Here is a 25893-nt window from a genome sequence, read left to right on the forward strand (position 1 = left end):
GCTAAATTAGTTATCTCTGTCCGGATAGAGGAAGGAAAAGATAACCTACTACTAATAAAGGAGTAACTAGTTATAAAGAAGGATCGTTAGGTCCCCTTAGACGATATTATCTAGCGGTTTCTTAGCAAGGTACCTAAGGGACTTAGGCTACCTTAGCTACTCTAATAGGCACTTAAGTACCCTTATAAGCTAAGGATAACTATCTACTAGTATATAGTAAAATAGGTAGAGGAGCAAGTTATAACTATAGAAGGATAAGGAAAACCTTTAAGATTATAGTAATAGTAACTAGTAAAGTAGGCACCTTTAGTAATACGACGGCTGCCTAGTCAGACTAAGACAAAGCCAAGTAAGTTAATATAGACATAGAAGATACGCTTGACCTAAGCTATTAAGAAAGGATAAGCTTATCGGCGTTATCCTAACGATGATCCTACTAAATAGACTCGGCCCCTACTATTTAAACGTTTAGGGCCTAAAGATCTAGAGCTAGTTCCTAAGTACTTGCCGTAGTTTATAGGCTAGGATACGCTAGATACTAAAGTAAAAGCCTAGTAAAGGCATTAGGCATCTAAGAAACGGCCCTTGCCTAAAGGTAATAGTAAAGCTAAATAGGCTAGGCATTATAAGGAACGTAAGTAAGGTTTTAGGTCCGAATTCGTTAGTAAGAGCCTTAGGGCAAATTCGAAAGGAAAGTATAGACTAGGGCTAGAAATTCTTAATATAACTAGAGAGGTATGAGGTATAGTTTTGTTTTTCCGGTTCTATAGAGCTTTATTATATATAATAGATATAAATAGAGGGTTACCTATCTAGGGGTACTAGACAAGATAGATAAAGATAATAGATAGCCTTTAACACTTGTTTACTCTAATAGATTAGAGTAATAGGATATAGTTCTTCTTTCTTTTGTAAGTTAAGGATATCTTTTTCCATGTAAGTAGACTCTTTTACGTCTGTCTAGAGGGATATTGCTATCACTACCTTTGCCCCTATTGTCATTACTACCTAGATGGTCGGACTTGCCTACTATGACCGCGAATACTCGGATGCCCTAGACATTTTGAGCCGAGGCTCCTCCCTATCTGACTAGACGGAGGTTTGGTTCTAGAGGTGCTAAGTGGTGCCCTAGAGGGTTAGCACTAGCTTACTAGATACTAGCTAAACTAGCCTTAAAGAGCTTATAGCTTGGCTATTTCCTAGCCTAGTTTAAAAGGGCTAAGATAGTAGTCTTTTATAAGCCTAGTAAACCCTTATAGGCCTATTTTACCTTAGGTAGCTATAGACCTATAATACTCTTACTAATAGTAGGTAAGGTACTAGAGGCTATAGTTACCTAGAAGGTAACAGCCATTATAGAGGCCTATAGGCTTCTCCTAGCTAAATAAATAGGTAACCGGGAATATAGATCTACCAAACTAGCTATCTGGCTTATTACGGCCTAGGTTTAAGAGGCTTAAAGGTATAAGGCAGCTACCTCCCTCCTATAGCTTAATATCTTAGGGGCTTTCGACATTATTAACCATACCTAGCTACTAGCCATTTTACAGAGCCAGGGCTTCCTAAAGTGGTTAATAGTCTAGGTTAGGGAGTGGCTATAGAATAAGGTAGCTATCCTTTACTTCAATAGCTAGGAAACAGAAAATATAGTAGTAAGAGCCAGGGTCCTCTAGGGGTTACCCCTCTCCCTTATACTATTTATCCTCTATATAGCCTCTCTTTACCAAGCCATTTATTAGGCTTACCCTACGGTTAGTTTAATAGGCTTTGCTAATAATACTAACCTTCTAGCCTTTAGGAGGGCCAAGGAGGCCTATAACGGTCAGTTATAGAGGGCTTAGAAGGCCTGCCTATAGTAGGTAAAGACCTAGGGTATGGCTTTTGCCCTGGAAAAGTGCGAACTTATCTACTTTAACAGGGGCCGGAAACAGTAGTCGCGACTGCTAGAGCTCCTATAGCCTAGAGGGGGTACTACTACTATAGCCCTATCAAAGTCGGCCAGATTCCTAGGGGTCTGGCTAAATTAGAGGCTATAATAGGGCCCTTACTACGCAAAGGTAGCTAGGAAGCTAGAAACCTAGGAGTTTGCCCTAACCAGGCTTGCTATAAAGACCTAGGGCCCCGGCCTCCTATAGGCCTACAAGGTCTATACTAAGTATATCTATAGCGCCCTAGCCTATAGGGCCTCGAACTTCTACAAGCCTAGCAAGCCAGGGGGTAAGCCGGAAGGCCCTGCTAGGGAGCTATCGAAGGCCTAATATAGGGCCCTTTAAGTAGTTACTAGGGCCTATAAAGCTACCCCTATCTAGTGCCTCGAAACAGAAGCCTAGGTGCTACCCCTTGACCTCTATCTTAACAAGAGGCTAGCCGACTTCGAAGCTAAACTTGACTAACCGCTCTTATAGACTAGGGTAGGTCTAGGGGCCTCCTAGGTCCCTATAAGGGCTCTTATCTAACAGGCCTATAATAGGCTAAGCTAGAGGTTCTGGAAGAGAAGGGCTAGGGCAAGGGGCCGGGAGCCAAAGCCTATAGCCCTAGAGATAACAAGGTCGACGGTCCGGCAGTGGGTTTAGAAGGGCTATAGAGGGGGTCGACCCCCCCTATAGACCCTATAAGGAAGGCTATAGGCTACAGAACTGGCCGTATTAGCTAGCTAGAGTAACCGTTAGAGGGCTGACCAAGCCGGTAAGAGGATATAGCGTATGTCGGACAAAGACCCTCTATGCCTAGTTTTTACAGGGGAAGGCCTATAAAGGCACTAGGGCCTAACGAAGGCCTAGAGCTCCCTACTAGTATAGGCCTATATAGGGGCTATTAGCCTCCGTGACTTCCTTTTTAGGGTTTAAGTCCTAGGGGTTAGTACCCCCTACTATGCCCATAGCCAGGGGAGGGAAACTATAGAGCACCTAGTTATATAGTGCCCGAACCTACTAAGAAGCCGAACGTAGGAATCCTAGGAAATACGGTCGTAAAGGGACCTAGACCTTGTTCCATAGGGTATAGGAGCCTGTAACTATCGTTTGGCAAGGAGGGTTCTATAGTGGCTAATGGACCTAGGGAGGCTCTTAGAATACCGCCTTATAAGGAGGCTAGACTAGAAGGGAAGGCCTCTATAGGGCTATTCTAGCTACTTCTCCTTTTCTTTATAGTGTATTAGTATTCTAGATTAGGCGTTAGAGGTGTGACAGAGGTTTTTATCCGGCCTATTAGGCACGGTTTCCTTTGTATATAACTAGAAAGGCTCTAGCATGCTTATTAGTATAGCGGTATAGGACTAATAATAATAATGATAATAATAATATATAAGGATAGCTATACTTTGTTCCTTACTTTAAATCTCTTAGCTAGGTATTAAGAACGATTAGCATTTTCTTGCTAATACTACTATATATATATAATAGTAGCCTAGGTTTATTTTATACCTTCTCTTAGGTAATATAAGAAATTAGTAGCTCTTCCTTATAAGGTTAAAGTAAGAGCGTCTAATAGGTCGGCAAACTATATTAGGCTTATATTATAACTATAGAAGAGGTAGCTTACGTTTATCCTAGTTACTATTAAATTATAGTTATTAATTACGAGCTAGTATATAGGTAGATATTTAGGCTAATTATACTAAGCAAAGGAAACTATAGTCTATAGGATAGTCTATACCTCCTAGTTTATATATTCCATACCTTTATCTATCTATAGATAATAAGCTATTAATAGTAGCTATTTGATCCTAATAGTCTTATAGAAGGTAGTCTAAAACTAACTAAGCTAATTTAAACTATAATTAGTAATAATTTGTATTAGGAATCCGTAAAACTGCCATTATATGTCTTAGAACTAAAGTATATATACCTTGGCTCCTATCGAGGATATAACTTCAAGCTAGATATACTTTGATAACCGGTCGGTAATTACTATAAGGTACTAAGGTAAATTCTCGTCTCATATAGGGAGATCGACTATAAAATCGATAGAAATCTATTTCTAAAAGCGGTCGGTAATAGGTAGGGGCTAGAGGAGTCCTTGTTATAGTTAACGTAAAACCTTGGCCCTTTGATATATATAATAGTTCCTTATAAATCTCTTTACATCTAGGGATATAAAGTCCTAATAGTAGTCTTATTAGAGCATTTTGAATAACCTATTCCTCCTTAGGTAGCCTAATATAAGGGAGTTATAGATATGTTAGAGAATAGTAGTTATAAGTAGCCCTTATATAAAAAGCCAAAGTCTACCCTGGAATTAAAGGGCACCCTACGTATTAAGGGAGTAATCTATAATCTAGGTCTATACTACATTCGCCTCCTTTAGAAAGTTTCGGGCCTTATCTTAGACGGCCTAGAGCTAGTATATATAATGTTCGTCCTTAATGACTCCCTTATCCTATAAGGTTATAAGCTATATATCTATAAAAATAGTACTCCCCTTTAGAAGGTAGTATATTTTAGGTAATAATAAGGTACTAGTTATATCTATCCAAATAGTAAGGAGGAGTTATATTATATACCATATATTCTTAGGGTAGTCTTATTTATAGTAAGATAGGGTATTAGAATAGAAAGCTTATGATCCTAGTTAGTAATAAAGTTTAAAGTTAAAGAGGGAGAGTATTTTAGCCTATTAGGCTTACCGTTTATTAATTAAATAAGGTTAAGAGAAGTATTTAAGGTTTTTATAGTTAGTTGGGATTTAAAAGAGGGTAGTAATATTATAAAGCTTAGCTAACTAGGCCTTTAGATACGAGATAATCGTAAGTAATTCCTTATTATAGATTATATAGTTCCGTTTAGCTAAAGATAGTTTTATAGAATGGTAGGCTATAAAATATGAGACCCTATCTTCTCCCTATTAGGATAAGCACCCTTCTAACGCTATCCTAGAGCAGTCTGCCTTAAGTACTATCTCCTGTTTAGGATCCTATTATACTAAGATAGGTTCTGATATAAAAGCTATCTTAAAAGCTTTAAAGGCCTCTTATTTCTTAGTCCCCTACCGAAATAGGGTATTCTTACAAGTTAACTATATTAAGAGTATAGTTAACTTAGAGAAGTTAGAGATAAAGTCTTAGTAGAAGTTTATAAACCTTAGGAAACTCTATACTTCCTAAACCTTATATAGTACCTCTTACTTATAGATAATAGCTAGCGTTTTAAGGTCTAAGCAAACCTAAGCCTTTACCTTTACAATATAGCTAAGGTATTTAACTTCTTTTATAGTAAATATATACTTCTTAAGATCTAATATAAGTCCTACTTTTCATAGCCTTTAGAGTATATCCCTTACCTACCTTATATAATTTTTCTTATCATTTAATATATAGATTAAGATATTATTAAGGTATATTATTATAAAGTCTCTAAATATTAGGCTAAGAGTATTATTAATATATTATTAGAAAGTTATAGGTATATCTATAAGTCTAAAAGGGTAGATAAGCCACTTAAAGAGGCTAAACCAGGTCTAGAATACTATTAAATATTTATAACCCTCTATAATCTAGATATAATAGAAGGCTACCTAGATGTCAAGCTTTATAAACTACTTAGCTCTAGCTAGGGAGTAAAGCGTCTCCTTAATAAGCAGAAGGGGGTACCAATCTTGCTTTGTAATCTTATTTAGCGCCCGATAGTCGATATAAAACCTCTATCCTCCATCTGCTTTCTTTACTAAGAAGATAGGAGCAGTAGCTAAAGAGGAGCTAGCTCGGATCTATCCCTTATCTAGCAAGTTAATAACTTGCTTTTGGACTTCTAATAAATAATCTTATAGTATATTATAGAGAGGCCTTTATAGAAGCTTAGGAATCTTTCTATCTAGACCCTCTTTTAACTTGATATAGTGATCGGCCGCGCTATGATATAGGGGAAGTCTGCTAGCTTTCTCCTTATTAAAGAGGTTAGTAAAGTTATAAAGTTTGTCTAGTAAGGTAACTTTTAGCTTTATACCGGACTTAGGCTAGGAGCCCTTGTTTTCTATGCTGTCTTTGTCAAATTAGCGTCTTAACTCTGAGATAGTTATCATTTCCCGGATATTAATAACTAGGAAGGTATCAAAAGTCTTCTTTTTCTATATCCTCTATACTATGCCTATAAAGACCGTACCTATAATTTGAGAGATTCCTATCTATCTTAGCTATAAAGAGATCTTATAGATAAGTAGTCCTAGTTATATGCCGATCTTAAGAATACCTATATATATATCTAGTATAACTTCCTAGTATTCTATCTATAAGAAGTCTAGTATAATATTATATATAAGTCCTATGACTATATGGAATATAGCCTAGCTTTTCTAGCTATCGATATCTATTATAATATAGGCTATCTAAGTGATCTTCTGGTCTGGTTATAGCCTAGTTATAGTCCTAAGGGTATATATAGTAGGTAAACTAATCTACTCGATTCTAAGCTTCTAGTACATTCTTTTATTAATAGTACTATAGCTAGAATATCTACTATCTACTTAAGTATTCATAAAGTTAATAGAGTTAAGGAAGATTAGAATAAAAAAAGGAGGTCTATCTATTCTTTTACTAATCCTTACGAACTTGTCTTCTAGGTAGTTATAGTCTTCTAGCCCCCTTATAAGACTTTGCTTAGGGGCTACTCTTTTCCCTACTCCCTATCTTCTTTATTAGATAGATTATTATCTTTCTTCCATTCCTTAGCCTCCAAGGCGTTAATATCGGTTCTTAACTAATTTTACTATACTAGCCTTAAGGTAAGGGTAAAGTTATACTTCATAATGAAGTGACCTTTCTACCTATACTAGATATATACTCTAGCTACCTATTAGGCTATATATACTTTTAGGCTAACCTATATCACCTATAGGGTATTACCTTTATATTTTCCTACCTTATCTTTATTAGGTCCCTTCCTTTATAGGTGAATACGTAACAAGTTAATTCCGGTCATCGGTATATCTTCTTCTATATCCTTCTCTCTCCATAGTTTAGGTACTACCTACTAACCTTATATCTACTAATATTTATTACTAAGGCAAAGAGCCTTAAGATCTATAGTAATCTTATAGTATTTCTTAACCGCTATTATATAATCATCCTAGGGAATTCCTTATCTAACTACTATATATTTATTATTATTATTATTATTATTAGTCCTATGCTACTATGCTAATAAGCATGCCGGAGCCTCTCTAGTTATATACAAAGGAAACCGTGCCTAGTAGGCCGGATAAAAACCTCTGTCCCGCCTCTAACGCCTAATCCGGAGTACCAATACACTACAAAGAAAAGGAGAAGTGGCTAGAATAGCCCTATAGAGGCTTTCCCTCCTAGTCTAGCCTCCTTGCGAGGCGACTACTATATATTTAAGTTTCAGAGAGAGGCATTATTATAATTTAATTAGGTGTAACTTGTCACTCTAAACAAGGCCGCCTGCCTTTAATAGCTTAGCCTTAAACCGAATAATAAAGGCGGTAAATGGTTCGTCATCTCTTTATCGTAAGAATTCTAGTTCCAACAAGGCTACTATCTTCTTATAAGGGTTAGAGAAGATACTCTCGAGATATTAAAGGAACTAAGTTAGGTCATAACTAACTTTCAGGCCTATAGATTTATAGTAGGCTGTAACTTAGGTCTATACCTAGCGTATAAGTTTTCCCTAGATAAAGACCTATTAGTTATAATTAGAGCCGATAAAATCTCCATTAGTCATAAGAATATATTCTATTATACTCTTCTATACTATAAAGAGTTCCTTTTTGCTATCGAAAGGTTATCCGGTTAGGAGATGCTTCTGCTACGGCCGTTAAGCTTCAAGAAGCACCCTAGCTAACTTGAGGGTTAAAATAGGTTAGCTTTAGAATGCCTAGAGGGTGTCGATTATAGCATTCTACTATTCTACTATTACTTAAAGGGAGCAGACAAGCTCCTATGATTCTACTAAGCCTAAGGGCCTATATACTCTCAAATCTACTATAACTATATTATTAATAACTCCCTTAGGGAGTTATTACTAGTAGGGAAGGTAGTCGAAATGTAATATACTAGCCTTATAATATCTGTAGATAAGCGTATAATATTTCATTCGATTACCTTAGGGAGGAAAAAGAAGGAAAATATAAGAGTTATATAGAGAAGTGCCTTTTAACCAATGTATACGTATATGATCTAGGTAGGGCCCGGTTAGGCTCTAGGTCGGGCCCTAACTAGGCCTTGGCTATGTATCTACTAGACGAGTTACGAACGAGTAACAAACGCTCTACGGACCTGTAGGGCGTACGTGAGTAGGGCGGGATAGGTCTATTCCTATACCTAGGTAAAGCCTAGGTATTATCTAGCCTAGGTATAGCCTGGGCCTATAATAGATTTGTTATTATAATGACTAGTAACTTATACCTGGATTAGAGTAATATCTTTATATATAGGTATAGGGTATATATCCTCTATAGGGATAGGGAAGTAAATAGGTATATAAAGGACTTTAAGGTACTATTATATAAGCTAGCAAGGTATCTTATAGGATATTATATATCTAATATTTACTATGTCTAGATACCTAAGCTTGATAGGGTTATTATAACTTATAATATTTACTTTGATAAGAAACTATTCCTTTATCTAAAGGAGATATAACTAAAAGAATAATCCGTTATTATCTTAAGCTATAAAGTCGATCTTTTTAATCTAGATAAGGATTCCTAGGATAGTTAGTTTCTCTAGCAAGCATTAAAGTAGACCTATTAACCTATATAGGACTCTATTACTATAACTTGGCCCTTATTATAGATAAGTCTAGCAATAGAAAAACCTCTCTAATAATAAGGTCAAGACTTGGGGGTAAGGGAAGAGCTCTTAGAAACGTAGCCTATAGGTAAACTAATAGCTTCTTAGTCGCCTATAGTTTAAGAGGGAGTAACAGAAGAACTTACCAAGTAGATAGAGAGCTTTAGAGGACTCTTGACCCCTAAATATATACCTAAGCCTACGTTAGTATACTTTGTACTAGCAGAAGAAGGAGCTTACTATCAAGATAAAGGTTTAGACTTAGGGCTTCCTAAGACTCTAGTTAGCTAACCAGTAGCTTAAAAGAGCAGGGAAGATCCCCTATAGGAGGGAGAAGTACCTTCTATGGATATATCTAATATATATAACCAGTTAGTAGAAGAGCTAGAAGCTAGGGACGATACTACTAATATATCTTCCTAGGTATAGGATTAGAAGGAATAGAACGCTAAGCAAAGTCTAGATTTGCTAGCGTATCCTCTAGAGCGAGTAGATAAAGGAGAAATAAATTAATAACCTCCTATATAGAGAGGTAGAGGTAAGAGGAGGGCTTTATAGCTATAGGCTCCTACGTAGTTAAGCAAAAGACTACGCTATTATAAGAGAGTTAACTATAACTACTCCTTTCGAACTATTATTCTAGAATTCTAGCAGTTTTATATAACTTACTTACCTAATTAATAAGAAGCTTACCTAGATAACTAGAGCATAAGAATACTATATATGGTATTTATAGCTATAGTATAGTGGAAAGATATTATATATCTAAGAGTATTAAGCTAATGCCAACCCTCTAGGGCACTACTCAGCACCTCTAAGACTAAACCTCTGTCTAGTCAGATAGGGAGGAGCGTCGGCTCAAAATGTCCAGGGCATCCGAGTATTCGCGGTTATAGCAGGCAAGTCCGACTATCTAGACGGCAACGGCGATAGAGGCAAAGATAGCGATAGCGATGTCCCTCTAGACAGATATAGAAGAGTCTACTTACATGGAAAAAGATACTCTAACTTATAAAAGAAAGAAGAACTACATCCTATTACTCTATTCTATTAGAGCAAACGAGTGTTAAAAGCTATCTGTTGTCCTTGTCTATCTATCTAGTGCCCCTAGACGGGCAACCCCTATTTATACCTATCGTATATAACAAAGCTCTATAGAACCGGAAAAATAAAACTGTACCTTATGTCCTTTTAGTTATATTAAGAACTCCTAGCCTTAGTTTAGTATCTCTAAATAAGCTATATTAATATATTAATAAACTTATTTAACTACCTAATAACTAGAGGGACCTATATAACTATTTATCAGGAGAGTAGTTTAAAGAGGTTACTAGAGATAAGATATATAACTTAGAAAGTAAGGGAATGTAAAAAGTCATTTCTTATAAGTAAGCGAAAGTATATCTTATACTATTAAAGTAAGTATTTATATATAAGTTTAATAAAGATAGATTCCTTAAGAAGTATAAGTTATAGATATATATATATAGCGATCTATAAGATATAAACGGTCTAGAGAATATATATACTACTATATTAGTAGTATAAACGTCCTGAATAATAATAGCGCTCGTAGTATATTTTAATTTTAAAGTTAAATAGTTTAATATAGTATAAGCGTTCCTTAACGTAAAGAGGCTAGAAAACGACCCTATTATCTATAAACTTCTAAAAGGCTTTAAATAGCGAGAAAAGTATATAGAACTCCTATAAGCCTTATATAGCTTAGGGGACTTACCGCTTCTATAGTATAAGGAGTTCTGTAAAATGCTTTCTAAGCTTAGCTTATAGCCTTCAAGGGAAGAGAAGTGTCTATTTCTAAGCTAAGATAAACATATTATACTTATCTTCTATATTGACGACTTCCTTGTCTTCTTCTATCAAAAGAACACCGTAGTAGCTAAACGTATAATAGAAGGAATCAAAGCTTGTTATGACATCTATAAGCAGGGGAATATTAGTTAGTTTCTTAGGATTAAGGTAATTTGAGATAGACCTATATATAAAGTCTAGCTTATCTATAATTAGTATATTAAAAAGGTAGTAAAGCGGTTTAGGTTAGATATACCTAGCGCTTTTAAGCCTATTCCTTTAAGTTATAAAGAACTCAAAAAGTTTAAGGGAACGGCTATTAATATATGGATTAAGAAATACTAAGAGCTTATAGGCTTAATCCTATATTATATAATAATATTATAACCTAATATAGTATATACTTATATAGTATTATCTCGATACCTAACAAACCTAAGTCTAGATTACTTATTAGAAGTAAGATAAGTTATAAGATATCTATATAGGACTTCTTACCTATTAATTTAGTACGGTAGAAAGTAAGTATTAGATAATCTAATGTTCCTAATAGCTAGAGACGCGTTATATATGAATGATCTAGATATATGGTATTTATTATAGAGATATATTATCTTCTTATTTAGAGGACCTATTATATAGAAGGTATTATACTAGAATATTATTATAACATCTAGTACTAAAGTAGAACTTCTAACATTCTCTCTTATAGTAAGAGAGACTATAGCGCTTAAGAGGCTATTCGAAGATATTACTCTTAATCTTAGCAAGCCCTAGAAGATACGTTATAATAATTAGTAAACTATTTAACTAATAGTTATAGAGAATAAATATATTAATACTTACCTATAGTATATAGATATCTATGACCTATAGCTATATTAGGAAGTTATAAAAGGAACGTTTAAAGTAATATACTTACTAAATAGTTAAATACTAGTAAATAGGCTTATAAAATAACTTAGCTAATAAGCATTTAAGCGATAGAAAGCGCTCCTTAATCTCTAAAATATTAGTTATAAGCTTATATAAATGGAAGAATAAAGAAAACTAGTTAAATTAAGAAAATATAAGATAAACTCAAGCGTTTACTAATACCTAAAATGCTATCCTAAGCTCCTAGAGACACTAGAACAAACGTCCTACTCTATCTAAGCATTGCTATTATCATTAACTGCCTTACCCTTACCCTTGTCCTAGCCATTAGCCGGCTACTCGATAGTAGCTAAGACATCCTTACTAGCGCTAGTACAAGCTATACGCTCTTCCTTAATTTTATCGCCCTAGTAAAAAATCTCGAAGATAGACCATCTAATCTTTATAAAGTATACGAGCTCTAAGCTATCTCCCTTAAGCTTATTATCCTTATCTAGGGAAATCCTAGTACGTTTAAAGTCACTATAGAGGACTATATATAACTTCTTAAGATCCTATATATATAAGTTAGTATATATAATATACTTATATATAGGGGGTAAGGTCTAGATACTTATAGAGGCCTTAGCACCCTCTAATAGTACCTTAATTAAAGCTAAAGTCGCTTTAATATAAAAGGAAGGATTAATATCCTAGTTAGTAAAAGTATAGTAGGAATAATTAGTTACTAATAAGTAAGGAACGTATATCTCGAAACATTTATAACCGCTATAATAGTAATAGTAATAGTAAAAGCTAGGGCTAGAATAATTATAATTATTATTATTATTATTATTAGTCCTACACTACTATACTAATAAGTATACTAGAGCCTCTCTAGTTATATACAAAGGAAACCGTACCTAATAGGCCAGATAAAAACCTCTATCCTGCCTCTAACGCCTAATCCGGAGTACTAATACACTATAAAGAAAAGGAGAAGTAGCTAGAATAGCCCTATAGAGACCTTCCCTCCCGGTCTAGCCTCCTTGTAAGGCGGTATTCCGGGAGCCTCCCTAGGTCCATTAGCTACTATAGAACCTTCCTTACCAAACGATAGTTACAGGTCCTTATACCCTATAGAATAAGGTCTAGGTCCCTTTATAATCGTATTTCCTAAGGTTCCTACATTTAGCTTCTTGGTAGGTTTAGGTACTATACAACTAGGTACTCTATAGTTTCCCTCCCCTAGCTATAGGTATAATAGGGGGTACTAACCCCTAGGACTTAAACCCTAAAAAGGAAGTCATAGAGGCTAATAGCCCCTATACAGGCCTATACTAGTAAGGAGCTCTAGGCCTTTATTAGGCCCTAGTACCTTTATAGGCCTTCCCCTATAAAAACTAGGTACAGAAGGTCCTTATCTAATACGCGCTATATCCTCCTACCGGCTTGGTCGGCCCTCTAACGGTTGCTCTAGCTAGCTAACACGGCTAGTTCCGTAGCCTATGGCCTTCTTTATAGGGTCTATAGGGGGGGTCGACCCCCTCTACAGCCCTCCTAAACCTACTGCCGGACCGTCGACCTTGCTACCTCTAGGGCTATAGGCTTCGGCTCCTAGCCCCTTGCCCTAGCCCTTCTCCTCCGGAACCTCTGGCTTAGCCTATTGCAGGCCTGTTAGATAAGAGCTCTTGCAGGGACCTAGGAGGCCCCTGGCCCTACCCCGGTCTATAAGAGCGGTTAATCAAGTTTAGCTTCGAAGTTAGCTAGCCTCTTATTAAGATAGAAGTCAAGAGGTAGCACCTAGGCTTCTATTTCGAAGTACTAGATAGGGGTAGCCTTGTAAGCTCTAGTAACTACTCGAAGGGCCCTATACTAGGCCTTCGATAGTTCCCTAGTAGGGCCTTCTGGCTTACCCCCTAGCTTGGTAGGCTTATAGAAGTTCGAGGCTCCGTAGGCTAGGGCGCTATAGATATACTTAGTATAGACCTCGCAGGCCTATAGGAGGCCAGGGCCCTAGGTCTTTATAGTAAGCCTGGTTAGGGCAAACTCCTAGGTTTCTAGCTTCTTAGCTACCCTTATATAGTAAGGGCCTTACTATAGCCTCTAGTCTAGCCAGACCCTAAGGAATCTGGCCGACTTCAAAGGGGCTATGGTAGTAGTACCCCCTCCGGGCCGTAGGAGCTCTAGCAGTCGCGACTACTATTTCCGGCCCCTATTAAAGTAGATAAGCTCGTACTTTTCTAGGGCAAAAGCTATACCCTAGGTCCTTGCCTATTAGAGGTAGGCCTTCTAGGCCCTTTATAGCTAACCGTTATAGGCCTCCTTAGCCTTCCTAAAGGCTAGGAGGTTGGTATCATTAGCAAAACCTATTAAACTGACTATAAGGCTGGCCTAGCAAATGGCCTAGTAAAGGGAGGCTATATAGAGGATAAATAGTATAGGGGAGAGGGGTAACCCTTATAGGACCCTAGCCCTTACCGCTATATCCTCTATTTCCTAGCTATTAAAGTAGAGGATAGTTACCCTGTCTTATAGCCACTCCCTGACCTAGACTACTAACTACTTTGGGAAGCCCTAGCTCTATAAAGTGGCTAGTAGCTAGGTATGGTTAATAGTGTCGAAAGCCCCTAAGATATTAAGCTATAGGAAGGAGGTAGCTGCCTTGTGCCTCTAAGCCTCCTAAACCTAGGCTGTAATAAGCCGAATGGCTAGTTCTATAGACCTATGTTCCTAGTTGCCTATCTGCTTGGCTAGGAGAAACCTATAGGCCTCTATAATAGCCGTTACCTTCTAGGTAACTATAGCCTCTAATACCTTACCTATTATTAGTAAAAAGGCTATAGGCCTATAGCTACCTAAGGTAAAGTAGGCCTATAGGGGTTTGCTAGGCTTGTAGAGGACTACTATCTTAGCCCTTTTAAACTAGGCTAGGAAATAGCTAAGCCGTAGGCTCTCTAAGGCTAGTTTAGCTAGTATCTGGTAAAGCGGCTACCTATAGGCCTTTAATAGGCCTATAGAGAGGAGGTCCTCCCCTAGGGCCTTCTATAGGGCCGCTCTAGCCAATACTACCTTAACTTCGCCTACCGTAACCTCCTAGCTTATTTCGAACTTTAGCTCCTAGTAGTCGTTTAGATCTAGGTCGTCGATATCCGACAGGTCTACTTCTAGGTTTGGAAAGAACTTATCGGCCAGTGCTCTAGCCTTCTATTAGTAGGTTATAAGCCTTCCTTCGAAGGCTAGGAGCTTTAGAGGGTCAACTAGTAGATAGCTTTATAGCCTTGCCTACCTCTCTAGCCTCTATAGTAGGTCTAGCCGGTTAGTTGCTTCCTGTAATATAGCTCTCTAGCTCTTAATCTTCGCGGCCGTAATAGTCTTAGCCTGGTCCTATAGGGCCTGCCGAAGTGCCTCCTATATATAGGGGTTTAGGGTGCCCTTATAGGCCCTCTCTGCCTCCTTAGCCTTCTTCCAGGCCTCCTAAACCTCCTTTGTCTACTATTGAGCTTGTTTACTACCTATACTAGCCTTCTTTACCAGGGCCAAGACTATAGCTATCTCTTTAAGGGCCTCTATAAGCCTGTCGAAGGCCTATGGAAGCTCCTCTAGGCCCTAGAAGACAGGTCCGGCTAGGGCCGATACCTACCTACTAAGCCAGAGTAGGAGGTAGGCTGCCTCCGCCCGTATAACCTCCTTATCTAGGCTCTTCTAGTCTTACCTTTTACTAGCTGGTATAGGCCTATTAGTCCCCTGAAGGGAGACATTTAGGGCCTATAGGTAGTAGTCGGATTTCCTACATTCTATAATATCTCTATAGGTCGCTTCTAGCCTAGCTAAGGCCTAGGATAGGTCTATCGTAGAAAGCTAGCTACGTTAGTCTCCTTAGGGGGCCCTAGTGACCTAGCTATAGGGTATATATAGGTTAAGGTCCTATTGGTCTATAAGGCTAAGGAGGTCCCTAGCCCCTAGGCTAAGCCTATTAAATAGGTCCTAGACTAGGTAGTAGAGGTTAAAGTCACCTATAAGAACTAGGGGGTAGGTTAGCCAAGGTAGGGTTAGTAGGTCTTATAAGAGGGCCTGCTTTCCCTTATTATTATAGACTAATTAGAGCTCGAACCCCCTCTCTCCTAGGGCCGGAAAGGTTACCTTATACTAGTTCTCCTCTGCCAAATAGTCCTACTAGCTAACTAGGAAGCGCTTAGCCACTAGAATAGCCGCCTTGCCCTTAGGCTTGTAAACTAGGTAGTATTTTAAAGCCTAGGAGTAGTATATTAACCCTATAAACTAGTTAATCTATAGTTCCTAAATAGCTAGTAAGTTATATTTAGCCTCCTCTAATAGGACCTTAAAGGCCTATTTATTACCTTAGGTATTCTACTAAAGGATTTTAATTTATATTTAAGGTAGCTAGAGTAAAGGCCGAGGGTATAGTAGTTAGCTCTATAACTATTACCCCCTTAGCTAGTTATAAAAAGGAGGGGGTTCTAGGTTATAAAAAGAAGATATAGGTCTGTCAGGCGTCGAATAAGGTGCTTCTAGCCGCCTATTAGGCTAGGGTAGGCCTCCTATAGGGGCGCTTAGCCCTTGTTTAATAGTAGTTATTATCTTCCGGCTAGTTACTAAACTTAAAGGCTACCTTCTAATATAGTTGCTCTAGTAGTTAGAAGGTTCAGGGTCTATATTAGTAGGCCTCCCTAGCCCTTTCTTAGGCCTTAACTTTCTTTAGGTAGCCCCTATACTAGGCTATATAAGGGCCCTTATAGGCTATATACCTATAAAGGAGTTAGTTAAAGTAGGTAAGGCATTAGGCCTCCCTAGCCTTCCCCCCCTCCCTATAGGCCTTTACGCTATAACGGCTATAACAGGCCGGCTACTAGTAGTACTGCTAGGTATAGCCAAAGCTCTAACACCTATAGCACTATCTCGGCTCTAGAGCATCCTAGTAAGGCTTGTAGTCTAGCACCTAGGCATCCTAGACTACACCCTTATTATAGGCCTTCTAGGCCTCTTCGAGGTCCTATAGGCCTAGGAGTACTATAGCCTACTTCCTCTATAGGCTCTTTAGCAGCCAGAACTTGACCGTTTTGATCAAGTACAGGCCTATAGCCCCTTTAAAGTCTTATTTACTAACCCCCTATAGCTTTTTCTTCTAGACTCCTTTAGCCAGGACTATATAGGCCCTACTAACCTCCCTAGCCTCCTCTCTAAAGGCTATAGCCACCTATCGCTTGTTAGCTAAATACTAATCCTTAGTAGCCTTATCCTTAAAGACTACTATTATATCCTTACTTAGGAGCTTCCTAGCTATAATAGCCCCCTAGTAGCTAGAGGCCCTATTAACTGCTTAGACTATCTTAGCTAGGGTTTAGGCTTTAAGGTCCTCTTATAGGCTTATATTCTATATTATAACCTCCTACAAAGCCTATAACGGCATTACCTTAGCCGATAGTAGGCCTCCTTAGGGGCCTATTAACCCCTATTATAAGCCTATAGCTACCTATACCTATATAAGGTAAGGGGTAGCCTTAAAGGCTTCTTTAAGCCCCTTTTTAACTTCTTTAGCTATAAGTTCCTAAAAGTTTGGAACTAGGCCTATAATAGTAGTTATAAGGCCCTATAAGAGCCTATTAGCAAAGTCTTATACCTTACCTTATTTAGGGCTTAGTACTAGGTCGACTAGTTATATAATAAGACCCCTTAGTTCTTTAATATCTAAGGTAAGGTAGGCCTATAGTAAGCCCCCTTTTAATTAATTTAAAGCTATAGGCCTCCCTACTTAGTAGCTTAGTGTTAGGCCTTAAATCGACGTTACGTTTAGGGGCACTAGGTAGTCTATACGGTAAAAATTTTAATAGGTACACGAGGTGCGGTCGGATTGTGGTCGGGTCCGGTTCCTACGCCTATGATGCCTGTTGCACACCTGTAACGGCTCGCGCGTAGTTGAAAGTGGTACCGTTAGATAGCGTTTTTCGAGAGCTTTCTAGCGATGGTAGTTTCGTATATTTTGGTAGGGTATTCGCAAAGATGCAAGAGAAGCTTTTCCTATGTTGGCTAGAGAATAGAATAATTATAATATTTACTAAGAGAACGATTAGCTAATGCTAAATATATATATATATTATAAGGGACCTTATAAAGCTTAAGAATATTAACTATACTATAATCTATTAGCTTATAAGACCTAGAAATGACTAGTATAGCGCTTAGAAACTGTAATTAAAGTTAACTTTTTGACTAGGAAGCTATAAAGCGAAACTATATAATAAAGAAATAACGAAAAATCGCTAGAATTGCTTAAAATTGATAGATTTAATAGAAAATCATAAAATTAGCAATAGAATTAAAGAAAATCGAATAAACAAAGTAAAATAAGAGTACTTATAATAACTTGCTATTAGTATACTTATACTTCTAAGGTATTATAAAAATAAGTACTAGCCTACTAGCTATAGTAGCCCTAGCTAAGCTAGAAGTAATAATAGACTTATTAAGCTTAACTAAGGCTATAATAGATATAATAGATATAGCTAATAAGCTATTCTCTAATTTAAGTATAAAGGGTACTATATTACCATTATTATTATAGTTATTATTATTATTATTATTAATATTATTATTATTATAATAATAATAATATTTAAATTACTATTTTAAAAGAATTACTTAAATACCCTTAATTCTTTTAAAATTACTAAATTAGGAAGGTAGGCACCTAGAACAATCAGTTAAAGAAGGTATAATATAAGATATAATACTAGAAATAACATTATAATAAGCAGTTAAAGTAACTACCACGCTTAACTAGGGGGTATGTCAGAAGCTAGGGAGCTTCTAAAACTCTAGCCACGAGCAATACAAGCCACCCTTGTAAGCTCGTAGACGTACAGATCATCTTTCCTTTGTCTATTTATATTGCTCTTTCTCTCCTTTGTAGATAGTTTAACAAGGCACTCGTTCTGTTCCTTCCTTGCCACTACTCTTAACGCCTCCTACGCTCACTCGAGCTCGCAACTGCGTTCGGCACGAACTCCTATCGCTGCCTAGAGTGGTGTGTTCCCGGCCAGGAAGTCACTACCAAGAGGAAAGCTCTATCTTTTTTCATCAGCACATTAAAGAATTCTGTCAGTCAAATGAACGGCTTCTAGTGACAGAAATGGGCATTTTAAGGGGTTCTCAGACGTTTCGCCGTCTCTGACCACCTACTTCTGACAGCTTGGACTGTTAACAGGATGTTCAGCCCTTGTATGCATAGGTACCTACCAACCTACCGTATGTACATCACGTACCTTGCATAGGTGCATAGTACACACATCAGAAAGGTGGACGCAGTGGGAAAGGTGCAAGGCCTTCAGGACCCTGAGCGAGGAAGGAGCAGCTTGCCAAGTGTGCGCTTGGATGGTTTTTCTGCTTCTGCCTCGCTAATTACGGGCCGCTTCGCTTCCCCTTACAGAAGAAAGAACTTCGACGAGAACCCACAAAGACCCATCAGGGCAGAGGCTAAGGAAGTCTTAGTCCTTCATGTCAGCGTCGCAATGGACCAGGCTCATGGTTCTAGCAACGGCGTCGCCAAACGGCATCGTGTGGATGCTCGTGAGATTATGGCTTCAATGGATATGGACCTCAAAGGCCCTTCGACTCTCCATCAAAGAAGATGAAAAAATGATGAAAGCAGAAGCAGCGTGCACTCAAGTTTGGCTCGCCGTTGAGCCTTCTCACTGGATACCCTGCAGCCATCCGAACTAGACTACCGTGACAATGCAGCTCCTGAGGGACATCCATGCAAGCTGGCTGCTTGCCGTCCTGGTCTGGTCCAGCAGTCTGGTCAGCGCACGCCTGCATCAGCAGCGGGCGCCCCTTGTGAGGAAGGAATGGTAAGAATCGACCCTCTCCACTAGTCCCCAGAATCATCATGACAATATACAGCCTGCTGACTCAGTTCTCTTCCCTAGGCGCACCCTCTCGAAGAATGAGAAGTCTTCCTACCTCTCTGCGGTGAAGTGCATCCTGCGCAAGTCTGCCCTCACCCCACCCTTCAACAACTGGGGCGTCATCTCTCGCTATGACGACCTCATCTACACTCACATTCAGCAGACTTTCGACATCCACTACACGGGTCACTTTCTCGCCTGGCACAGGTACTACCTCGCCGTCTACGAGCGCATGCTGCGCGACGAGTGCGGCTACAAGGGCGCCCAGCCCTGCTGGGATTGGACCCTCGACACTCCGGCTAACAAGTGGGCCTCGTCTCCCCTCTTCGATCCCGTCACGGGCCCGCAGTGTCTGAAGCGCGATCTCAGCCCCTGCGGTCAGTGACATGTTTCCTCATCCAGGGGGGCGAGGAGGAAGCGGCTTTTGACGTAACGCTAACTCGAGGCAGGGCAAATCGGCGACCTCTACGTCTCTCCCGCGGATCCCATCTTCTACCTTCACTCGACCGCGTCTGGTGTTCGTGGCAGAAGCTGGACCTTAAGACCTGCCTGACCGACATCGCTGAACCTATTTTCCAGGACAGCGGTCAAGGCTCAGAGAAGAGAGACGTCGACTGGAGCTGGAAAGGGATTTATCGCTTCTTTCGGAAGAGTGTAGCCCTCACCTCGCCTCCTCCTGCAGTTGTCGAAAAATACAACTACACATGCGACCTGTCCGCGTTTGAAAACACGACGCCAATCCACGCCAGCCTCCCGCACTTCTTGTGGGGAGACCACTATGTCGTATGAGATGCTTGGAAGGAGATGGGCATCCAGGTGGCTGAGGAATGCGCCAATGGGAACAAGGAAGGCCTGTGCTGGATTCCGATTTCCCAGCACCCTGTCACAGCAAGACGGTCTTACTCGGATATTGGCCATTACGCTGATGTGGTGGACAGCAGGCCCAATTATCACCTTCTGGTCAAGCATCAGGTTGCCCGCGAGCTGTATCCGGAGGGTGATACGAAGTCCGGGCCGTCAACTGTGGAAGTGCGGCCCCTCGATGGTAGCCCCCTCTTCAACGTCTCGGTGAAGAATGAAGTGATTCTCTCGGCTGGTGTGTTCGGGACACCGGCAATCCTGCAGAGGAGCGGCGTTGGGCCGGCTCCCTTCTTGCGCAGCGCAAAGATCCCGTTGGTCCTCGACCTGCCGCGTGTTGGCTCCAATTTGCACGATCACTCCGGCCCTGTGGTTATTTGGAACTGTAAGTGACTGCAGCTCTGAATCAATCACCACCGTGAAAAAGGGGGGGGGGGGGGGAAGGGAGGGAAAAAAAAATGCAGGGAAGAGCCATCTGAGTCCTCCTCCAAGACACCAAACCGCTTCCGTTCTACCTTCTCCCGTCGGACATGTTCAAAGAAACGTTCGCCACCAAGGCCACGGCGGCCTTCAACCAAACTCCAGCTCAGGGCCCGTACACCCTCGCCATGTCCAACAGCGCGATCTGGGTGCCGCTCCCCAACATAACGGCCGACTACCTGGTCATCGTCAACCAGATCCGCGCCCTCGCCAACTCGTCCGACCCCTCCGAGCTCCGGCTGCCCCTGGCCTTCGACGGCGACGAGTCGCTCGTGGAAGGCTACCGGGCCCAACTCCGCCAGCTGGCCGACCTGTACGCCAACCCGCGCTCCCCGAGCCTCGAGAGCGCCGTATCGACGGGAAACACGGCCTCGGCGGTCCTGCTGCAACCCCTCAGCCGCGGCACGGCCCGGCTCAATCTCACGCACCCCTTCGAGCCGCCCGTGCTGGACTACCGGTCGGTGTCCAACCCCGGTGGACCTGGCCGTCCATGTCGCGCACACGCACTATACGGCGCACGGGGCACGCGCGTGCTCCGGGAGCTGGGCGCGGTCGAGGTGGAACGGGGCGCCGACGTCGCGTCGTCGGACGAGGAGCTGGAGGCCGGTCCACGTAAGCAGTCGTTCATGCACCCGTGTTGGGCGGCGATGCTGCCGCGCGAGCTGGGCGGCGTCGTCGCTCCGGACCGCAGAGTGCACGGCTCCGAGGGGTTGAGAGTCGTGGACACGAGCGTGATGCCGCTGCTGCCGGCGGCGCACCTAAGCGCGACGGCGTATAATTACTGTGAGTGAGAAGTTGAGGAAACTCTCGCCTAGTTCTCTTTCTCCTCATTTTCCTATCCACGTCGCAGCAATGGATGCGGCATAGCGACCTCTTGCTACTTTTTTTTTTTTTTTTGATTGCTTGAGGATGTATTGAGAATGTGTGAGAATGTGACCAAGGGAATGAATGTGCTGACGGATTTAGGCCGCCCATATCATCATCAAGCAGTGGTCTAAGGAAGGCCCCCGGAGCTAAAGCAAAACAAAAAAAAGAAAGAAAAAAAGAAATCGAATATAACGACGAGATGAGGTATTCTGACCCCATTTTATGATCGAGGCAGGGTTATTGGTTCTCAAGGAGCCTAGCTCTCGGATTTCCGCGAAGGTGCCTGAAAGGATGCCGTTTAGATAAGATGGTAGCTAGAAAGTCTCTGGTGGGGTTCTAGTTCAAGTCATGTGGGCCGGCTTAGGCGCCCTTATAACCTACTATCCTGATCATGGTTTCCTAACGGGAGCCGGTTCTCCGTTTTGGGTTCCGACAAGTCACGATTCCCTCCATACATGCACAGAGACAGCAGGCGCGCCCTGCCCAGTGAATAGTCAATGACAGTAACCTTGCTGAGTGCCGTTGCATTTCTTACTCCTTGTTTGCGAGTTTCGCAGGCAGTTCCTTAGCATGACAACGGGGTGTTCAAGAGAGGTATTATTGACCTAATTGATATACAAAGCTGAGTGATCTACCTCGATTGACAGATTGTTATAACACTGTTGGACTTTATTTTCATGAGCCCCGGCCTGGGAATAGACCTACTTGCAGTATCCGGTAATGAGGCGGGTCAGAAATACTAGTATTCCGTAAAGTACCCGCACAGTGCGAATTGAGTCATGAGTCCTGTCTAATTGGATGCTGCGGATTCTGCGCCATCTTTCCGTTCTTAACCCTCGAGTCCTGCTGTCACTGTGTACGGAGTAATGGGAAGACTACCTGGTCATATTCGTACTGCACTCAAGCACAACGTTGGAGCTAAACTACCCGGCTAAACCAACATAATGCTTCGAAGGAGTCATAAAAAGTCGCGTGCTGGCTGTTTAGAATGCAAGCGCCGACATGTCAAAGTATGTTTCTTCCACCTGCCTTCCACAACTATTGTCGAGTGCAGCACATCTCGTGTGCTAGGAATAAGCAAAAGTGTGCAAATTACTAACTTACCTGGCTTACTTCTTTATGGGGCATTAGTGCGACGAACAGCGGCCAAAATGCATCATTTGCACACTTTCGGACCGGGAGTGCAGTTACCCACCCCTAGCCACGGACTCGTCGGGGCCCAGCACTCGTCCAGCAGCAACAACAGCAGCAGCAGCAGCACCAGCAGCAGCAGCAACCCGTGAGGCGTCAGCATCGTCCGCTTTCTTGGCCGCTGCCATCAACACCAGCAATGCAAGCGACGCGAGCCCTGTCGCCGGCGTTCCTCTTCCCGACATTGCAAGTCGAGGACGCACGTCGCCAGACAATGCGGGCAACAACACTTACCCCGAGGTCAACTTGGGCCACATGGAGTTGCTCATCCGTTTCAACTTTGAAGAACACGCCCCCGAACTGAATGTTGAGATGCACGACTTTGCCTCAAAACTCCTGTTCAAGTGTGCGCTGGAGGCTCCTTACCTGATGCACCAGATCCTCGCCATCTCAGCCCGGCGTCTAGCAGCACTGCAACCGGAGCGCTCCAAACACCTCCTCGAAACCGCTATACACCTGCAGACCAGAGCCGTCTCTATCTACAACGAAACGGCGGCCAGGTCTCAAATAGACCAGAGCAACTGCTCTACCCTGCTCTTGTTCTGCTCCCTTCTCGGTCGTCACCTGCTAGCTGACCTTCTGGCGAGACGAGACGCTGACTTTGGCGACTTCTTGGCTCGCTTTCTGGAATTCCTCTCAATCTCTCGAGGCCTGATGGCTATGTCGGTCGCCGCCTGGGACCTGTTGCTTCAATCCGATATCAAACATCTTGTTCTTTGGGCACTCGAGATCTCCCAATCGACACCCCAGGGCCATCATTGCGATGAATTGCAGCGCCTCGTCCTCGAGTCGACTGAACTGGATGAATCGTCCAAGGAAGCCTGCGTTGCGGCAATCGCCTACCTTCAGGTCGGCTTTGACAGTCTGCTGGGAGGTGATACCCGAAACCAGCGGTACCTGATGGTTTTCATGTGGTAGGTTTGACATTCGACCAATGCCATGAGCACCACTGATCAGTCGCACGTGTACGCACAGGGCGCCCGCTGTACCGCAAAAATTTACCGACTTGTTGTCCCAACGGCGCCCTGAAGCGATCGCTATCATGGCCCACTGGGCACTCCTTCTCCATCATACCCGGGCGCTCTGGCACGTTGCCGACTCCGGCTCGCACCTGCTGAGAAGCATTGCCGACTTCCTCGGGCCTAGCTGGGAGCCTTGGCTGTCGTGGCCGCTTTCCGTTCTTTCTGCGAATGCTGCCAAGTAGAATCCTTATCGAGGACACCATCACTTCTCTCAAAGAGGGGGGAACATCGTTATTAACAGAAGTTGAGGTTGGGCGTCACGCACGCTGCTCACTGAACCGACTGCTGATGGGTTTACTCCGCCGGCATTCTCCCGACAGCGAGATGATACTACAGCCAACGAGGCAGGACATTGAGGCCATCAATGACTGAAATTCCGGCACAAACGGACAACACCCGAGTGCCGCGGTCAGAGACCGCACGCCGCCGCCCCACGCCGTCCATCCAATGAGCCTTCCATGCCACATTGTCTACCTTATCTGGGCGATCGTTCGCCCTCGCCCCTCTGCTATTCTTCTCATTATTCCCCTCCAGAAGTCGCTCCCACAGGGTTCCAAGCAGACTCATAGGCGGGCTCCTGCATGTATCTCTCCAGTCCTGCGAGGTTGCTGAGAGACTTAGCGTACGGGTCGCAGCTGAAGGTCGTTTTGGTTTTGTCTTCTTCGCTCGAGCTCTCCTTTTTGACCGACTTCTCCTTGCGCTTGTCTTTGGACTTGGCTTTGGAGCTGCTTCCCTTGGCTACGGATCTGACGTCAGTCATCAATTATACGCTCGGACCCGAGACAGGCAGACTGACGGTGTGAATAGGCGGAGGACGAGTTGGTCATATTGTGTTTAGGGCTGATTGCTCAGGAAGGAATGTGTTGTTTGTACGATGAAATGTACGATCGGAGTCATCCAGAGGGTGGAAGCATATCCTTGATGTCCGATGGACGGGAAAGATGCACCCTTTTTATGCTCGGGCTGCGGAAGAAAGAGGTGTCCATCGATGACATATCTCGGTGATGGTCAAGATGACTTTCTAGGGAAGGCGAGCGCTCGTTGTCCCCAAAACCCTGTCATTTTCCAAGCGCATGAAGCGGCGTTGGTGTATCTGTCGCTCATGGTAACATCCGGCATGCCTCGGATAACTCAATCGCAAGGGGGGGTATGCAGGTTTGGTGTGAGTGTGAGGGCCATATGCGGAAACACGGCGGCTCTTGATCGACATCGAGGGCGTCGGACGCTAAATTAACCCCCACACGTACCGCTGGATGGATGGCCGAATCCTCGGCCGCATCGGCCAAACTATCCGTACGACATTCGATGGCCTTCCGAGCTGAAACAAGCAGAGGGTGTCATTGCTTTCAAAAAGTCAGAGATCCTAGTTGTCAAATATGCCGGCAACCTGTTGTGACGCCACCAGGGCATTCCTATCCCCAGGTCCGGGCTGCCGAGAAGTCGAGGGAAGGCAACAAGGATAGCGGGCGCGTGCAGCTTATATCACCACTTAGCGTATTTATGCAGGAGTCGTCGATAAGTATGTGTTCCCCCTGGAACATCTACGCAAACGGTATGGAACACGTGGAACTTGGGGCACAGAAGCTGGAGAACCTCTGCCGGTCAAGTGCAGCTGCATTCTGGGCAGGGCCTATATTTCAACCGTAGAGAGCTAATTAAGACTGGGCGCTCGAAAGATCATCAGGCGGGTACCACACCCTTAAACCACGGATAAAGTGTGTTCAACAGCAAGGGTTGGTAGGCCTTCTATTCTCTTGTGACTGGAGCGCACCAGACGATGTTCCATGACAGACCATGATGGTGGTTCCTGGCCTTGGGCAGATTGTGGTAACTAAAGGTGTGAGAAATCAGCGGCCATACACACGCACACATACAACAACATTCGACATAATGTCCAAGTAGAAGAATCTCTCCGTCTCGTGTCAACATTTCAAACGATCAAAGTTGGAGATTCACTGGGAGATCACACATAATAGGATGACAATCGGACTTGATAGACTTCCGCAACCCTCAAGGTTACTCGTGGATCATTCAAAGCTGTGTTACAGAGTTGCTAAAGGGCCAGACGAATGATGCCACTGTGGTCCGGTCAGCTCAAGAAGCACAGAGCAATTCCCTCGCTCAACAGCCAGCGGCCGAA

The 25893-nt window shown here is 42.3% G+C and overlaps 3 protein-coding genes across 3 annotated transcripts; 2 read left to right on the top strand and 1 right to left on the bottom strand.

Moving 5' to 3' along the window:
• The first annotated feature begins 19946 nt into the window (after positions 1 to 19946).
• MYCTH_2295595 (uncharacterized protein) lies at positions 19947 to 20618 on the top strand. The gene has a single exon (XM_003658988.1). It carries the CDS (start codon positions 20140 to 20142, stop codon positions 20584 to 20586), a length of 447 nt encoding a protein of 148 aa, XP_003659036.1. The 5' UTR covers positions 19947 to 20139; the 3' UTR covers positions 20587 to 20618.
• Positions 20619 to 22396: 1778 nt separating this feature from the next.
• MYCTH_2295596 (uncharacterized protein) lies at positions 22397 to 23785 on the top strand. The gene is made up of 2 exons (XM_003658989.1): positions 22397 to 22550; positions 22672 to 23785. The coding sequence occupies exons 1-2, from the start codon at positions 22485 to 22487 to the stop codon at positions 23647 to 23649; spliced, it is 1044 nt and encodes a 347-aa protein (XP_003659037.1). The 5' UTR covers positions 22397 to 22484; the 3' UTR covers positions 23650 to 23785.
• Positions 23786 to 24104: 319 nt separating this feature from the next.
• On the bottom strand, positions 24105 to 24762 carry MYCTH_2295598 (uncharacterized protein). The gene has a single exon (XM_003658990.1). The coding sequence runs from the start codon at positions 24511 to 24513 to the stop codon at positions 24274 to 24276; it is 240 nt and encodes a 79-aa protein (XP_003659038.1). The 5' UTR covers positions 24514 to 24762; the 3' UTR covers positions 24105 to 24273.
• Positions 24763 to 25893: the final 1131 nt, after the last annotated feature.

This window comes from Thermothelomyces thermophilus, chromosome 1, assembly GCF_000226095.1.
Source record: "Thermothelomyces thermophilus ATCC 42464 chromosome 1, complete sequence".
NCBI classification, from domain to species: domain Eukaryota; kingdom Fungi; phylum Ascomycota; class Sordariomycetes; order Sordariales; family Chaetomiaceae; genus Thermothelomyces; species Thermothelomyces thermophilus.

Excerpts from the sequence above, each read along its gene's own strand:
- MYCTH_2295595 (XM_003658988.1), top strand. The coding sequence starts at position 20,140 with ATGGGCATCCAGGTGGCTGAGGAATGCGCCAATGGGAACAAGGAAGGC.
- MYCTH_2295596 (XM_003658989.1), top strand. The coding sequence starts at position 22,485 with ATGCTTCGAAGGAGTCATAAAAAGTCGCGTGCTGGCTGTTTAGAATGC. Across the intron at positions 22,551-22,671 it reads GCAAGCGCCGACATGTCAAA|TGCGACGAACAGCGGCCAAA; the intron begins GTATGTTTCTTC and ends ATGGGGCATTAG.
- MYCTH_2295598 (XM_003658990.1), bottom strand. The coding sequence starts at position 24,513 with ATGACTGACGTCAGATCCGTAGCCAAGGGAAGCAGCTCCAAAGCCAAG.